The sequence below is a fragment of the Cetorhinus maximus genome, chromosome 13 (assembly GCF_964194155.1).
Source record: "Cetorhinus maximus chromosome 13, sCetMax3.hap1.1, whole genome shotgun sequence".
In the NCBI taxonomy this organism is placed as follows: domain Eukaryota; kingdom Metazoa; phylum Chordata; class Chondrichthyes; order Lamniformes; family Cetorhinidae; genus Cetorhinus; species Cetorhinus maximus.
The window spans coordinates 102,456,115-102,473,993 of NC_135891.1; the positions used below are offsets into that span (position 1 = coordinate 102,456,115).

The 17,879-nt window shown below is 41.8% G+C and overlaps 1 protein-coding gene across 1 annotated transcript in view; it reads right to left on the minus strand.

The window, feature by feature from the left end:
- Positions 1-428: 428 nt before the first annotated feature.
- Positions 429-17,879, minus strand: part of LOC144689244 (GRAM domain-containing protein 2B-like) — a 32,280-nt gene continuing 14,829 nt past the window's right edge. Inside the window, exons 7-13 of the mRNA XM_078556345.1 lie at positions 16,754-16,825; positions 16,511-16,585; positions 16,149-16,239; positions 9,442-9,519; positions 7,236-7,335; positions 6,145-6,252; positions 429-557 (exon numbers count right to left, since the gene is read on the minus strand). Of these exons, the coding sequence (XP_078412471.1) occupies positions 548-557; positions 6,145-6,252; positions 7,236-7,335; positions 9,442-9,519; positions 16,149-16,239; positions 16,511-16,585; positions 16,754-16,825 (534 nt within the window). The 3' untranslated portion in view covers positions 429-547. The remainder of the gene's footprint in view (positions 558-6,144; positions 6,253-7,235; positions 7,336-9,441; positions 9,520-16,148; positions 16,240-16,510; positions 16,586-16,753; positions 16,826-17,879) is intronic.

The following is a 17,879-nucleotide window of genomic DNA, read 5'->3' on the forward strand; positions in this document are numbered from 1 at the left end:
CAGACCATTGCAAGGCATGGGCTGCTCTCTCTGCGTTGCCTATGTAGTATGTCTTAAACGGCTTTCACAGCATGACATTTTCAAGGTTGCAATTGGGAACTTGCTCTTGAAAGGAGGAAGGTTACCTTCAGGTGCTAGTTCTCAGCAGATCATTTTACATCCAGCAGGTCATCTGAACAGCACAACATGCTGAATTCAGCTCCAAATCCCATCAAGCAGGCTGACACAAACTCCATGCACCTTTTCTATCTTGGCTGAATAAATAAAGTGGGACTTGCCACAATAGTTAACTTCTGATAAGTGCCCCCTTTTTACGAGGACACCACTGACACATCTAACTTGCTAGGTTAAAAAACGTGCGCGAGTTTAGAATAGGATTCCTTTTTGACAATGACATCGACAACAAATATATTAAAAAAAAACAATTTGTCCCGTGACGCCCAATGGTCTGGAAATGCTTGCTGTGAACATCATGTGATCCTGCTGTAGCGTCAATGCACACCGGAGTCCTTCAACACATGGATGGTTCCAGTTATTTGTTCCAGCTTCATGTTTTTCTGTATCTACATAAAATACAAAAAGATACACTTATAGTAGCCAGTAAATACAGCATCTGATAGAATCTTTAACCCTTTGATAAGCACAACACACCATTTATGGTGCAGTGCCTTAAGAAGATTTAAAAACCCAAACGAAAAAATTCAAACCATTTGAAACACCCAAAGGGAAAAAAAAAAGTGTTTTTTTGTGAGCAGTTTATACCTGATTAAAGACCATCTCTGTACTGTTTGTAGACTCACTCATGTGAGAGCGGAGGAGAAATGGTAACAGATGTGTGTTAATATCTTTGCTACAGACCTTGGTTTCCAGTTAGCACAGCAATTCATTTTTTTTTCTACTGTGTTCTATTTTCAGCTGCCCAGATTATACAGCCAAAACAAGATCACTTCATATTGGATTTAAAAAGTCATCACTGCAAACTGACTTCACTTATGCCGACCAAACTGATTTCAACTCGACCAGCTGCTTAAGAAAATGCCCAGTGTTTGAAAATTTTTTTAAAAAAAGTAACCTATAAAAATAAGTACAGTAGATTTGAATTAAAAGCTTGAAATGCCATCTCCTGCTTTGTATTGGATCAAGACTTGAGGTGTATAGGTCAATCAACAACAGTCTTAATTTGCTTTGCATAGTTATGCAACAGGGTGCATTTTTAAATTTCATTTTGCAGATAAGTAGTAAAAAAAACTTGCGTTTGAGACAAAGTGAGTGCTACACAGGCAGTAGCCTTAGAATTTTTAATATATTATTGACCGATAGATGTGTCCTGAGTACTTCACTTCTCACTAAACATTTGAGGACATTTATGCTTTTGTTTTCCCACCCCACAGGTGTGGGATCACAATTTAGGCTCCAGAACAGAATGGGGTGGTTAGGGGGCAGTGGGGGTGGTTGGGAGGCAGTTGGCAGAGGGGAAGAAAGGGAGAGGGATGGTGTTAAGAGTAGAGGTCAAAGAAATGGGTCTATACTCCTGCCAAATAGCACAGAGTACTTTTGAAGCAGCAGGAGGAAGAATGAGAGCTAGGGGGAAATATACACAAGGCCCTTCAGTTAGAGAATTGCCCAAGTAGGCAAGGAACAGGTTTAAATCAAACTACAAAGATATTAGAGTGGTGTTGACTATTTGAGCACTGACTACCTTAAGGTCAACAGGCAAAGTATTTCATTCACTTTAGAGAAATAGTGGTGGAAATCTAGCAGCTCACTGGTTTCATCCTGAAGATTAATAGCCAACTCCATCAGGAAAATTAGATTGGAAGAGCCTCTAAAAGGGTTAACATTTGAAAAGACGAGAAACCAATTTGCACTCTCCATGTAGATGCAGATTGAACACAAAAGAAATCCCAAATAATGCATGGTAGATTTATTTGGAAACATTTCCCATTTCAACTGGTCCCTTCTTTGGTGGGCATGTCAACCAATTGGCAATAAAGCTCATTAGCATAAAAGAAAAAGGAATTACAAACAGATTTCCGAGATCAGTACAAGTGGATATAAAAGATTTCAAATCAGCTCTGGCTAGGGTCTGAGAATTAACATAGCAAAGATTAAACAGGGGAGGAGAAAGAAGAATTTATAATATTAGTCTGTTCACAACCTCAGTGATGGCATGAATAGGAGTCAGCAATTCATCTCTGGATCAAATGAAACACCAAGACCACCTTATTTCATAACATCCTAACATCGCCTGCCTGCTGCACCCACCCCCCGCCTCAGCTCATTTGCTGCTGAAACACACAGTCGTGCTTTTGTTATCTCTAGGCTTGACTATGCCAATGCATTCCTGGTTGGTCTCCCACATTAGTGAACTCTCCATAAACTTCAGGTCATCCAAAACTCTGCTGCCAGTGTCTAACTTGCAACAGGTCCCATTCCCCTGCCTCCTCTGTGCTCACCAACCTACATTGGATCCCAGACAAGCTACACCTTGATTTAAAAAAAAATCATCCTGGTTTTCAAAACCCTCCATGGCCTCACCCTATCCTATCTCCGTAACCTCTCTCACACAACCTTCCAAGATATCTGCACTCATCTAATTCTGGCCTCTTGTGGATGCCAATCACAATTGCTCCACCACTGGTGGCATTTCCTTCAGTTGCCAAGGCTCCAAGCTCTGGAATTCCCTTCCCTCTGTGTTTCTCACTTTCCCACTCAAAGGCTCTCCTTTGACCAAGTTGATCATCTGACCTAATATCTCCTTATGTGACCGTCATACTTTTTGTTTTATAATGTTCCTGTGAAGCTCCTTAGGACATTTCATTACGTTACAGATGCTATGTAAATATTGTTGTTGTTACAGGCTTCTAGTTATGCAATGTTACATATTCTCAGAACACTATTGGAATAAAATTTGCTGTATCAGGGCTTCTGTAACATCTGTCATTAGTTAGATTTGTCATTGTATCCTTGAGCTCAAAAAAAAATGTATTCCTACAAAGGCTGTTGAAAGTAAGTGTGATATAAGGGGAGAGCGCGAGAGAGAGCGCGCGAGAGAGAGAGAGAGCGCGCGAGAGAGAGAGAGAGAGAGAGAGAGAGCGCGCGAGAGAGAGAGAGAGAGCGCGCGAGAGAGAGAGAGAGAGAGCGCGCGAGAGAGAGAGAGAGAGAGCGCGCGAGAGAGAGAGAGAGCGCGCGCGAGAGAGAGAGCGCGCGAGAGAGAGAGAGAGAGCGCGCGAGAGAGAGAGAGAGAGCGCGCGAGAGAGAGAGAGCGCGAGAGAGAGAGAGAGAGCGCGAGAGAGAGAGAGAGAGAGCGCGAGAGAGAGAGAGAGAGAGAGAGCGCGCGAGAGAGAGAGCGCGAGAGAGAGAGAGCGCGAGAGAGAGAGAGAGCGCGAGAGAGAGAGCGCGAGAGTCAGGGCATCTCCTTAACCCTTGTTATTCTTGTGGGTCTTAGATGAGGTTATTCTTGGTTTAGATTGATAGAGACTACTGGAGGCAAGGCCGCTGGTAAACTTTTATTGTACTGTATACAGTTAGTAAAATGTTCAAGGCTTAGCACAAGGCTCCCCAGAACACATTGCACTCTGTTGTCATGTGATCTTACATCTGATGTAGCTGTCTATTTACATATTTAACAATAACCAATGAGATTTAAGGATTGGGATATAAACACAGGAAAAACAAAGGGAACATTCAATATCAGTTCAGGTACTGGAAGCCAAAAGTGGAGTTCCTGATGATCTGGCCAATATTTATCCTCCACCCAACACCATTAACCTAGTGGTCATGTTCCAGGGCCTGTACAGAAATTGGCTGCTGTGTTTCCCTACTTAACGACAATGGTTACATTTCTGAAAAAAAGTATAGGGTATTGTACAAAGAAATTTGAAAAAAAGCTTACAATACAATATCTGTACGTTACCGTACAGCACAGTACATTGTTTTTTGAAAGAATGTTTTTTGAAAGAATTTTCCAAAGTCCATAGAGTTCCTCAACTAGTACAAGGGTCCAGTCAAACAGTTTAAAAATGAAGTTCAGTTTAGTACAGGGGTGTACCTGAAAATGCAGGAAAAAAAAAACTCTTGAATGTACAAGCAGCACAAAATGGCACCAACACAATCACAAGTCAGACTCTGCCTCTCAATCACTGGGCAGGGGGGCGCGATGGTGTCACACAGCTCACACCTATTGAAACTGAGTATACTGCACTTTAATGGAACCCAGACGTAAAAATATAAAACCCTTTGAAACAAAGCTGCTTTAAAAGGGGAACACCGAAAGACGGGGATTTATGTACTTCAGCTGGGAAGCACTTGGAAAGAACTTGAACTCATGTAGCACCATTCAGGACCTCGAGACTTTTCAAAATCAAATTATCTGATTTCTTTCACAATACATTCCTAATTTCCTATGTTATCCACACCACCCATTTCAGATTATGGCTCTTTCAATAACAATGTAGGGCAATCTTCAAATTAAGAATAGATTTCTGAATTATACTTTTGAGTAGATTTGACAAGTGGCAAATAATAGCTTGACTGGGATACAATCATATGCCACACATGTTCTATCTGAATCAGTTAGTGTAGTTTGGATGCAATGCCATTACTAATTAAGGAACTATCATACTCCTGTGGGTTAAACCATTTATATTTTGAATTCAATATCAACATTCCAAGGGGGGGGAAAATATGCCTGTAACAGTCAAATGGTTCAAGTCCCGCTCAGACTTGATCAAAGCCTCTGCTTACACTTCAGTGCAGAACTGAAGGAGTGCCGTCTTTTGAATGGGGGTGTTAAACTAAAGGCTTTTTCCTCAGGTGGGTGTAAAGGATTCCATATTGTACAAAATACCATATTTGGTTATCAGAAAGAACAAAGGTGGTTTTACAGTAATAAAAAGAAATTCAGTTTTGCCAGCTTGAACTTTGCTCTTTTGGAATCCAGCCATCAGAACCATTCAACTGAATTACTGTTTTTCCTGAAAGCACAGAGTACATCAATTACCGGAAAATCAAACTGATGTTTGAACTGGCATTGGGAGTTTACTTTACCTGTGTAAAGAGCAAGATGAAATGAAAGTCTTAGGCATAATTACCTTGGCTTTCATAATAAGAGATTTTCATTGCTTTGCAAAGCACAATGTAAAGACACACAGTATTTTATCAGCCTTTTTGCCTCCGTGCTGATCTTTCTAGCCGGAAGACAGAATGAGTCTTATATCAGCTAATGTGACAAAGACCTCAAGACAATCTTCATTGAGAAATCCCATTGAGCCCATCTTAATTCATCCATCCAGCAAGGTCCTGAAGTACCCCCCTGGGAGGACGCAATTAGTTTTTAAATGATTCCATTGTTTTTGCCTCTGTCTTCCCTGCTTGGACATTACACAAATCGTCTTTGATATTGATTAAATCAGATTCCTTACGGAGCTCTTATCTGACATGCTGCAGTGTAATGTGAGTGCATGAGAGTACCTAAAAGAACAATTCTCCACAGGGCTAAAATTAAATGAGGATATTTCCTAATTGATATATACCAACCCTGAGTGTTCAAATCACTACACTAACAACCAATTTAAGATAACCTGTCGGGTTTGTAACACTTGCTAGAAATGACATACATTCATACGCAGGAACATGTTCTCTGCAAACAAAAGGAATAGGTTCAAGCCTTGCGCATCTTTTTGAATTACTGAGGAGCTCGGTGAGCTGATAGTTCCTTTCTTCATGTCAACGTCTCCGCCAATCAGTCAGCTTGCCAACCAATTAGCACCCTTTTCTCCTGTAGTGTAAATTGTTGTCATCGTCTAAAATTTGGCATTCCTGAGTTTGTCCTGATGAGAACAAGACAAAGCTTCGGCAATATGTCTCAGTTCAGCAGGATATATATTCCTATGCACAATAAATTAAAGTGTTTTATATCTGTCTTTAAGCAATGGGACTGGCACTCTCAACATTGTTGATCAGATGCAAAGGGGATTATTATTGCTTCTACTGTATCTGCAGGTTCTTCTTTTCTGTATTGCATTGAGCAATAGGTTGTTTTTGGGAGCAGCCTGGACTGCTTCAGATGCACAAATGCTCCATGCAGCTGACACAGAGCTTCTAAAAAGTCTCAAGCTTTATCTGACCAATTGGTGCACTTACTGATGGTGTGTATGGAGTTCTGGCCAGGCCCCCATGGACATCAGCTGCTCCTCTAGGGCCACAATTCTGAAGCCAATGTAGCCTGAAGAAATTAGCAGCAGTAGCACTCTATTTGGAGGAAAAAAAAGATCAACAGCATCAGCATTAAAACTGCACAGATTCCTTCCTGATAACTTGCAGATGATCTACTGAAACAAATCATTAATCCCAGTTTGCAAGCGTCAAAAACATGGAACCCATTGCCTTTTGCACAGTATATTCTATAGCATTAGTGAAATTTACCACAAATATGTATATAGCTTAATCTTACAATTTATAAAACATTTGAAGTTTGTCTATGCTCTATATCAAATGTTTTACTGCAAGTAAGTTCTGCATATTCCATTTAAAAAAAGGTATTATTCCCCAAAAAAGTGTTTCATCAATTTAGAAATATCAGACTAGTTTCTAACTATTGGGCAGTCAACTGACCACCTGCCTGAGTGCCACCAGAAAGCTCAGGCCATATTACAGGCCAGGCCTGATTACCATTTACCCAACGGGCTTTAGACAAAATGAGAAAGAGTCCACCCTCTAAGCGACAGCACCTATTAGGCAGCCGGCCCGAAAACAGTACATCTGCTTAGGGGGAGGGGGGAGACCTGTGGTGCTACTGCTGCATTGGTAAGTCTTGTATAGACTGAAGTAACACGTCTGCTCCTCTCTACTCCACAGAAATAAATAAAGCGTCAGCCCTGGACCGCTCAAACTGCCAGTTCCGTCTCAAAATAATTGGGGTCCTATATATGTCATGGGACACAAATTTGCATATTAAAAGGGCCTACCCACTTGAAACAGGCAAAGACTTTGGCCACCCAGCATTAGGCCCCTTTTGAAGATGGTAGCAGCTGGAGTGTCGACCTTAGGGCAGCTACTTCTCCATTTATGGGGAGGAAGCCCAAGTTCAAACCTATAGATTCTACTAATTTTCAATCATTGTAATATAACCCTACAAGTATTCTTTCCTCGAAAAAAGAACAAAGTTGTAGGTTCTCAAACTTTACAAAGTCTATTAAATGGTTCTATTTAACAGGATGAACAATAATACATACAGCAGGACATAGATGATGATGAGTATGTTAAAGGTGGTCAATTCATGAAATACAACAAGTGGTTTCGTCCTTTTTGTAACTTTCTGGATCCAGGAATCACCTGCAGGACAAAAAAAAAACACAAACAATATGTAGAGGCTACTGTCAGCAAAGGGCACATTAAAAATCATCAATTTCCCAAAGTAGCAATTACTTTTGAGAAAAATCTCCTCAACATCCGCTTTGATTGAAAATATGGTTTTACAGTTTGAAAATAGCACTTCTCCCTGAAAATAAACAACTTATGGGAAACCAGTTTAATTCTTAAGGTGCTGAAAGACAATGGTTTAAAATCATTCAAAACACAAAACATCGTCAATGCAATTCTTCCACATTTAATCGCAAGTTGTTTTTTTAAAAAATTGGCTCATGGGATGTGAGTGTCGCTGGCTAGCTTTTATTGCCCATCCTTTATTGCCCTTGTTCAGAGGGCATTTTTTTTTTTTTTAAAAGAGTCGACCACATTGCTGTGGGTCTGGAGTCACATGTAGCCAGACCATGTGAGGATGGCAGATTTCCTTCCCTAAAAAAAAAAGGACCAGATGGTTTTTATGACAATCGACAATGGTTTCATGGTCATCATTAGACCCTTAATTCCAGATATTTGTTGAATTCAAATTTCACCATCTGCCGTGGTGGGATTCGAGCCTGGGCCCCCAGAGCGTTACCCTGAGTCTCTGGAATACCAGTCCAGTGACAATACCACTACGGCACTGCCTCCCCCAGTAGAGCTGGTTTATAATGTCCTGAGCTCTGCGTGAGGTATAGCTTAGTAACAGTTGGCTTCATACACTGAAGAGTCACAGCTTTGCTTTGGAATCCAGAGTTCAAATTTTACTAAACTAGTTTGCTTATCACTCATGCGAACACGGGCTTTCAAAAAGGTGCCTGAACAAGGCATGGAAGTGGGAATTTATTTTCTTTAGCTTTATGCTTTTGAACAATGAAAGATGACCTAGTGTTAAGTGTATCTGGAGAACGTTTCATGGGGGCCATTATTCAAAACCCGGAAAAATCGATGACGCTTTCCCACACATTTTGTTTTGTTGTTCACGGTGCAAATTCACGATGCAGCTTAATCCCTTGTTCTCCTGCATTCGACAGTCTCCCTCCCACCGAATGTTTCGCAACCATCCACAGGAGAAGTGAAAGCACACTCCGATGAACCTGGTCTCCTGGTTTTTCCCATTTCATCAGGGCACAAAAATAACCTTTGTGCTCGTTATTTTTGTCTGCCACATGGGGAAGCCATAGCGTGAGGCTGCACCCTACTAACCCGTGACCCATCATAGTGGGTCATCATCAACGTACAGCATCACCCTAGCTTATATTTTTTTTTAAAAAATCACAAAGCAGAGAAGTATGGATAATGGGAATGAATTCTCTTGTACTTTGTTTCTTTAAAACAGCTTCTATAGTAAATCGAAATGATTAGATCTTAGGTTAAAAACACTAGGCGGGATTAACAAAGACATTGGTGGGAAATGTAACAGTAGCAGAGAGCTCATCATCATTGAAGAAAAAAAAGCTAGTCTCCTTCATTTGTCCATGGGCTATCCAATATCCCAGTATACCTTGTGTTCCCATTCACTCAAAGCAAGCCCATTTTATAGCTACTCCTGCCATGGGAAGTAATACTCCTGCCATGGGAAGTAATACTCCTGCCATGGGAAGTAATACTCCTGCCATGGGAAGTAATACTCCTGCCATGGGAAGTAATACTCCTGCCATGGGAAGTAATACTCCTGCCATGGGAAGTAATACTCCTGCCATGGGAAGTAATACAGTACCATCTTTGAATCACTAGTCCAAAGTTTTCTAAATTTATCTGAAATTTTTTGCGGGGGTGGGGGGTGCGGGGGAGAGTGACGAAAGAAAACACAGGTATTTACTTTAATTGACTTTAGTGGACCTTTTGTGCAATTTAAAACACAAGGATATTTGCATTGCAGTTGTTCCCCTTTATTATGTGAAAGATTAACTGATTTATTTTCTCAGTGATGTGTGGACTGTGAAAAACGACAACTGAAGGGTAGGTAGGTGACTTGCTGCCAAGCATTTTCTACACCCATACAAAAGAGAAGTACTCATTTCATTCCAAATATATAATCAAGCAGGAGTATCATTTTGCTACTGCTATGCCAAGTATGTAGTAGATGATCCTTACCAATATAGCATGAAGTTCCCTCTTCAGGCTGACCTTCCTGTTCTTTGTTCTCTTTACAAAGAGTCCCATCAACAGCATCTGCATGAGGAGGAGGTAGACGCAAAAGAGAAACTACATAATCAAGGAGTGCTGACATATGAAAGCCATTTCACTATTAAATCAGATAAGCAGAGTAACTAAAAAGACAAAATACTGGAAATACAGGAAGTCAGGTAGCATTGGTAAAGAAAAGAATTTGGATTCTGGTAAAGGGCTATGTCTGATGATGATACAGATGAGAATCTCAAGAGGGAACAGAGCAAGGAGGTGTCATGAATCTATTAATGTATGTAATTGGAATTTTTTTTAAAAAGAGTTTTAGTCTGTGGATGTGTCGGTGTGTATTAATTGGATTTGGTTGAATAGAGCATTCAAGAGTGGGAGTGAAATCTTGCACCTAGCTAGGAGACACCAAGCAATATGTTTATATTACTAATAAAATTGGTACTATGAAAAGGGGTTTTGTTAGAGGAGGTGGAGTTCAAAGGGCCAGATGATACACACACACACATTTGAATTCACATTCTGTGTGTGTGTGTGTGTGTATGTGTGTATGTGTGTGTGTGTGTGTGTGTGTGTGCGTCATGTAACATCAAAACCTGTAAGCCTACCACTGTGTCTGCTGCAAAGGAACCAAAGTGAAAAGAACCTCATTTTGAATTCGTCAGGTGAAAATGCTTTGCCTGGTGCCTGGTTAAGTCGATTGCGTTGTTATTGCCTTAGTGGAAATTAATTTGGAAGTTTGTTAAAAAGCTATGATAGTAGTAATTTGTAGTCATGTGTATGTGTTTAATTTGTTGTAAATTAATAAATGTCTCATGTAGTTTGGTATAAAAAGGACTGGTGGTCTGATTCCTGAATTTGGAGCTGCATCTCAAAACATACCAATTGTAAAGATTATGACAGTTGTTTAAAGTTTCCCTCTGGAATTTTAAATAACTCAGCCTTTACCAACTGCTGTGTCATAACAGGGTGAGGGGGGTGGGGGCCGGGGGGGATGGGGGGGCGGGGGGGAGAGTATACTCGCAAGAGAAGGAATGGACTGTACAGTGATTAGGCAGAGAGGAGTCAACTAGCCTGAGTGTGCCATCCTGGTGTCTGTTGTAATCACTAGGGAGGCTTCTGAAGCTGATTCACAAACAATGCTTTTCCTTGTTTGAATAAAGCATCAGTGTGACACGCACAACTCCAGAGTCTACCACAAGAGGTTCATCATTGAAAGACTTTTACAGGAGGAGAATCTTCCAAGCAATAAGTTAAAGAGCTTGACGTGAAAGGGAACAGATGTGATCCACAAACACCCATTAGATTATGTAAAGAGCACATTCAGTCCTTCCGCCTCGTTTTGTTATTTTCTCCCTTAGTTTAAGTTGTTAGCGTGAATCATTGGAAAGGAAGTAGATATAAAAACATGAGTAACTTTATCTTCATTATGGGAGACAGGGGTTAATCTGATGCAGCAGATTGCTGGCTAGTATAGAACCTGTCCCACTTCAATCCAAATTTATTTATCCCACAGTATCTGCAATATTTTCTAATGATCTTGGAATGAAAACAAATCCAATAAAACCTCCAATATATATTGACAGGGTGACCAGATTTGAAATTTTAGGTCCACAGGATCTTACAAGACATTTTGGAAATTTATCAAGCACAGATCTCATTAGGATCAAGACAATAGGGGACTGGTTTTCCCCTGTACGGTGCAAGTCATCTCAAAGGTTAAAAGCTGGTGCTAATTCTGCATGTGTGGTAGTGTGCAAATAGCACTTCAAGGGTATGCGGAATAATCCTCGACTCATGGGAAGTAGGTGATTGAGCAATGCGATTCCAGTAGAATTGACTCCGGGAGACAAATAGTCAGATTCGAGATTTCAGTAGTGCTGAATTCTGTAGGGGGGGGGGGGCGGTGGCGGGAGACAAAAGAGATTGGGATACCTGCAAAATGGCGATTTGCAGGGGTACCGTGTGTCTGTCACTTGTGAGTCAAATTTCCAGCACTTGCTCTCTCAGCACACCCACCAGGCAGAGACACTGGGGCAGCTTCTCAACTCATTTTAAACCCGTCTTTGTATCTTCCAACTGGGAAGCAAATTCACATGTCTGTTTGGGCATTGCTCTTAGGATTTCCTGATGAGATGATGCTCATCTCCCATTAGGCCCCATTGTCTCTACCGAAGGACCTTGTCTGGCAACAGGGTGGGATTCCATTACCTCTTCAGAAGTCACCCTGCAGGATTCCAGCCAGTGGCTCTTGTGCATTTTTAAAAACTCTGGTCTTATTTTTAAAGTCCAACATTTCCAAACTCAATTTGGTGTTTTTTTCCCCTTCATTATCATGACAAGTGGGAGATGAAATGTGTTATAAATGGAACTGAAAGGGATGGAGACAGAGGGAAGTGGCAATATGGGGAGATTGAGCCAACATTCTGAAAGCACTTAAGAGAAAAGTCAAACAGCAGTATTAAAGGGCACAGCTAATGGGTTCTGCTGCTGTCTATGCAAATTCTATTGGCTTGGGGGGGGACATGTTTAAGAGCAGGAATTCTTAAATGCAAAACCCTGTCATCGGCAATAGCTGCTGCACCTGACACACTGAAGACTCCTTAGATTTAAAAGGCAAGGGGCAGGAGATTTAGGAGGAGAATTTTAAAAAAAATTTCACCCAGAGGGTGACTGGAACCTGGAATACACTGCCTGAGGGGATGGTAGAGGCAAGAACCCTCAACATTTATGAAGTATTTAGATGAGCACCCGAAATGCCATAGCATACAGGGTTACCGAGCAAGTGCTGGAAAATGGGATTAGAATAGATAGGTGCTTGATGGCTGGCACAGACACAATGGGCCGAATGGCCTGGTTCTGTATTGTATAACTATGACTCAATGGCTCCCCTGCCAATAATATGGCCAGGCAACTGTAATAACGCATGAAAATACGGTTGGAGTCTTGATGGGTGCCTGCTTTAGGGTCACTCTGCCTTGCTTTCATGGAGGCATGACATACTAAGCTTAGAGTGCTTCCAAAGAATGTGTTAATCAGGTCTTCATGCTCATCTGTGCCATTTTCTCTGCAGCCACTGCCAACCTCGATTTGGGCCTCAAAACGCACTGGTCACCCGGCAAAGCGGGAACATCCTTTTTGTTTTAAGAAAAACAGGTGTAGGTGGCCTGGTATCAGCGGGGTGGACAGAGTGCACCTCTGACACATGCCAAGCCGATTGCCGGCCTTTTGGTGGTCATCCTCTTCCTCTTAGCACTGCACACCTTGGGATCACCTTATTAGGAAGCCCATGGATGGATGTAATGGGGCTGCAGAAAAAGGGACAATTGGCACAAAAGCTCATGATAATCTTTGGGCATTAACAGCTTGCATTTATATAGCAATTTTACCGTAGTAAAAACATCCCAAGGGCCTCGATTATTCGTATGGCGGGCGGGCTGGGCTGGAGCAGGTGCGGAGATTGGCTGCTCGCCGCCATTTTACCTGGGCAGGCCAATTAAGCTCAGCGCTACCTGTGCGGGCAGGGGGAGGGAGGGAGAGTCGGGGCCTGCGCTCTTTCATGCATGGAGCTGCTTCAGGGAGATAGAATGGATAAATGAAAAAAGTTCAATAAATGATGTGAAAATTTGTTAAACATGTCCCCTCATGTGACATTGTCACATGCTTATAAAAAAAGGTGGGAAAAAATGTATCTATTTTATGAAAGCTTCAGGAAACCTCATCCTGCCCATGGATGAGGTTTCCTGAAAAAAACGCGAAGGCCGCTTGGGTTTTTTGTCTGCCCGCCAACCTTAAGGTTGGATGGGCAGCGTTAACTAATTTAAATTAATTTCTTAACAGCCTTAACAGGTCCTTAATTTCAGCGGGCGCACAGCCAACTCCGGTGCTTGTCCGCCAAATGAAACAAACATGGGGATGACGTGCAATGATGTGGGGACGCACGCCCTGATATCATCGCATGTCATTTTACGCATCGGTATGTTGGGCCCGCCCCCCCGCATGCTGACCGGAAGATTCTGCCCAAGGAGTTTCACAGAAGTGATTATCAAACAAAATTCTACAATGAGCCACCTAAAGATATATTACAAATAGGCAAGGTCTGTTTGGATAACTCCTGAAAACGCTCAGTGCAACACAGTCAGCACACCAACTTCATGCTGCCTGCTGATTTCAATGATCGCTACGTCCAGCCAACGCCAACCATGCTGTTGATCTGTTAGACACATTAGGAGGCCAATATAGTGAGCAGCTGGCACCACTTAAAGCTGACCTGCACCTCTCTATTAGGGAGGTGGTGTATTGTGGCTGGAGCAGGCGTGGGTCATACAGGAAGCGAATCTGACCCGAGAAACATTGAAAAGCAGCACGATATGGGAGAAAGTGAACTAGGCCTGAAAGATTTGACGTTGCACAGGCTGCCCTCAAGACACAGGCTTAGAGGGCAGTGAGAGCCTAAAGCTGTGGAGCTGAATGCCTGCAGTCAAATCCCAAAGTCAGGGACGCAGTGCCTCAAGGGGTTCAATGATCGAGTAGGCAGGGTCATCGAATCCATCTTCAAATACCATATCCTATCAACTCCACCACTAGCTGCAGTCATTGTTTAATTCACCACACCCCCATCAATCGCCTCTCAACAATCACTAAATGGGTTTTGTAGCCAATATTCACGAGCACACACGCACACGTACAGCTTGTACACTGGGGGCTATTCAACCACAACTGCCACATCCTCACCAACTGCACAACACTTGGACATACTCTTTTCTCTCGTAGAAAGAAGATAGTGCACAATGGAGGCAGTGGGAGCTAACCAGAAAACAATGGGCATAACACCCATGAAGGGATGAATGGGATGCCAATTGTAGATGCTGCAACTGATACCACTGAAGATGACAGTACCCTCATAGCTAATCTTACTTCTCCAACTTCCAGGTTGGATGTCGTCTCTGGCTGAGAATCACCCCGCCTCCCTTGTCCTGCTCTGCATGGCCCCTGGCTCATTCTCTCAGTCAAGAGCAGTATCCACTCATCCACAAACTAGCTGCTCCAAGTGATTGCTGCAGAAACCCTGAAGTCAGTAAAAGTCCTTCAACAACCTGCCACATCACTGTCGGCTTTTCCAATTTGAAACAGCTATAGAAAGTATCAAACACCTGGCAGAATATATTTCTCCCTTCTTCTAACTATGCTTCAGTTCTGCCGAAGGGCCATGAAGGCTCGAAACGTTGACTGATTTCTTCTCCGCCGATGCTGCCAGACCTGCTGAGTTTTTCCAGGTAATTCGGTTTTTGTTTTGGATTTCCAGCATCCGCAGTAGCTTTTAGCTTTTTGTTTTTATATCAGTGTGTAGGAGTTGATGGTTACTTGAAATGCTGGTGGGGCTCCTTGCTGCTGCTGAAAGCAGGTTTGGCTCTGCGAGGTTAGAGACATTAGCTCACACAACAGGCGGTAACTGGAACATTTGAGCTCCAAAATGGCCACGCTAGCACCAAGTCAGCATTGCACACTGATTGACAGCAGGGTCTGCCTGGGTTCGTATACTTCCAAAAAACAGTCCCACGCACATGTGTCAATGCCCTCACCATTATGGAGTCTGATGCAATTTAACTCATGGGTGATCATACCATAGGCACCTTTCGGAGTTCTTAAGGGTGCTTGTAGCACCCAGAAAAACAGGTGCTAACAAGCCCAATTTCTAACTTGTAGATTTTAAAAGGAGCATCTTAAATGAGAGGGAGGGAGGCAGTGAATCAGAGATTTAGGGAGGGAATGCGAGTTTAGGTCCTTAGCTTGAACAATAAATAAAGATCAAATTATACGCAGGTGGTTTGCAGCAAACATCACAGATCCAATGGTGTAATCTTTCTCGATTATGCGAGTAGTAAACAATTTATTGCACCTCTATGATTGAGTTTATCAGACAATCAACACAATAACAGCTGCTGTCACAAATGCTTCCTACCAAGAATACTGGAACTGCAGGAAGTGATGGTCATGCCACCTTCAAATTGAATAGGACAAAAAAAAACTAGTGGAAACATGTCCACTTTGCTGATTTGGATTCCCAGCAGGCAAGGTCTCACACTGGAACGATGCACTCTCAATCCATGAGAATCAGATGTTTAACACCAACATGTGAAGTCATGTCTGAAACTACATTTAGAAGTTCAAGCCACCCTTGTTCCTATATAGGTGCCCTCCACACTTCACGCGAAAGGGAAGTGTGACGTTCAGGGTTCTTTGAACTGGAAGCTGCCTAGCTCAAACAATAAAAGAATTGGGCTTCTGGTCAGGTGAATTCCAGTTCCAGTATAACTGTCTGAGTTTGCTTTGGTAGCTAGGTGACTGATGACTACTGCACGGATGAATGGCATTCAAAAGGGGGGAGAAGCACAAAAATGAATTTTATTGACATGAACATTTGCCGTTGCTCTAACATGACAAGAAGTGTCTACAGCCTAGTCTGCCTGCTCAAGCTGAAGGAAAGCGGCTGATGATATATAATATGCAAAATGCAATTGCATGAAAAAATTGCATCACACAAGGAAGCTCTCTAGTTACAGCTGCTAACCCCTAATCATGCAATGCTTTGCAGAGACATTGTCCTTTTTTAGATAAAAAGTCACTCGGTCCCTACATTATAAATCCATTTTAAGGTTGCTAACCTGTACTTGGTATTGACTCTGGGGAATCTTCATGGCAGACGGTAGTGTTCAGGACTTGGCTACTTTGTTCAAAGCTGGAGTGAATCAACTCCTGGGGGTGAAAAGACTGTCTTTATTATAGGTAACACAAAGAGTGAGTATTTCTAATAATACAAGGTTGATTATTAATTTCAGAATTTATTATGGAGTCTAGTTTTGTCCAAAACTTAACTTTTTATTGTCAATCTTAAATAGCAGCACAGGATTGCAAAATGAAGCAAATAACTGCTTTCTGAGTTCTTTACATCATACATTAGCTTTAAGAATGGGAACCAGTGTTACAGAAATCATTTTAATCAAGTAGCTGCAGTTAAGTTTCTTACCTGTGAATTTTTGGAATCCCTATTAAAGCTGCTTTCTGCTGTTGAAACCTGAGGGCTGTGAGTGGGACTTCCATTCTGGAAAACATTATTTTGTTATTAGAGATTTATAAAACACAAGTGCAGTTCGATAATAAATACTTTCTGTCGTAATCTCATGATGGAATTTGCACAGGTTGAGTTTTATACAGCAGGTTTCCAACCCAAAAGCTTGATTATCTACACAATAAATCAGTGAAAAACTACCTCCAGATGGGCACAAACGGTCTTCAGAACTTTAAATGTCACTTCTCTTGACCGTAATGATCCGAACAGATGCTGCAAAAGGAAAATCAAAACAAAATTTAGTTCCCAGGAAACAATCGTTATGCCAACTTTTACTTGGATTTAAATAAAACTGCTTGAAAAATGCAACCTGCAACATAAACGCCTATTTCAGTCGCATGTTCTAAATAAACCAGGAAATGACCATAACATGGGTTTTTGGCGGCATCTAATCTCTCCGGTTCTACGATGCAGGTCATCGATTCTGTATCATTGGCCATTTCGCGAATTTGAATTTGGTTTATATCAAAAGCTTGCATCAATGAGTATGGCCATGAAGCTGCCAGATGTGTGATAGGAGTTCAACTGGTTCATTAGTGCCCATTAGAGAAGGAAACCTGCGTGGTCTGGCCTAATGTGGCTCCAGTCCCACACGCCGTGGTTGACTCTTAAATGCCGAGCAAGTCACTCAATTGTAATAAAAACTGCCGACTCCCTACCCACCACCATGGCAGAAGCATCTTCACTGCACAGAATGCAGCTGTTCAAGATGATATGCCACCACCTTTACAGTGCAGTAAATTCCAGCCTTGCCGGTGATGCCCACATCTCAAAAATGAATAATAATTTTGAAAAATTGATTTGTAGTCGCACTCTGATGATATCAGGTCAGTCCCCAAATTGAGACTGCAGTATTGATGTGAAGCAAGCTAGTGCTCAGTGATGCTACTACTATAGTATAAATGCATGTTCAAATGTTAGAAATGCACAATGGATTTATCTATTGCCAAAAACAGAAAGATAGGTTAACATTTCAGACAGTTCTTTTCACCAGAACCTGAAACATTGAAATATGTCGCTTTTCAGATGCAGATGGTTTTTAAATTCAAATTTCCAGCATTTGCAGATTTCCCTTTTCCCCACCCCCCCGCCAAAAAAACCTGCACATGCTAGAAATTCGAATTTTTTTTAAATATTAAAAAAAAAAGAGAAATCTCTTAATCAACAGGCTTCCGAGCTAGGAGAAGAAATGACAAAAAGAAATGCATCCCCAGATTATCTCTACATAAAAGGAATAAAATTTGATAATTAAAAAAACGTTTGCGAA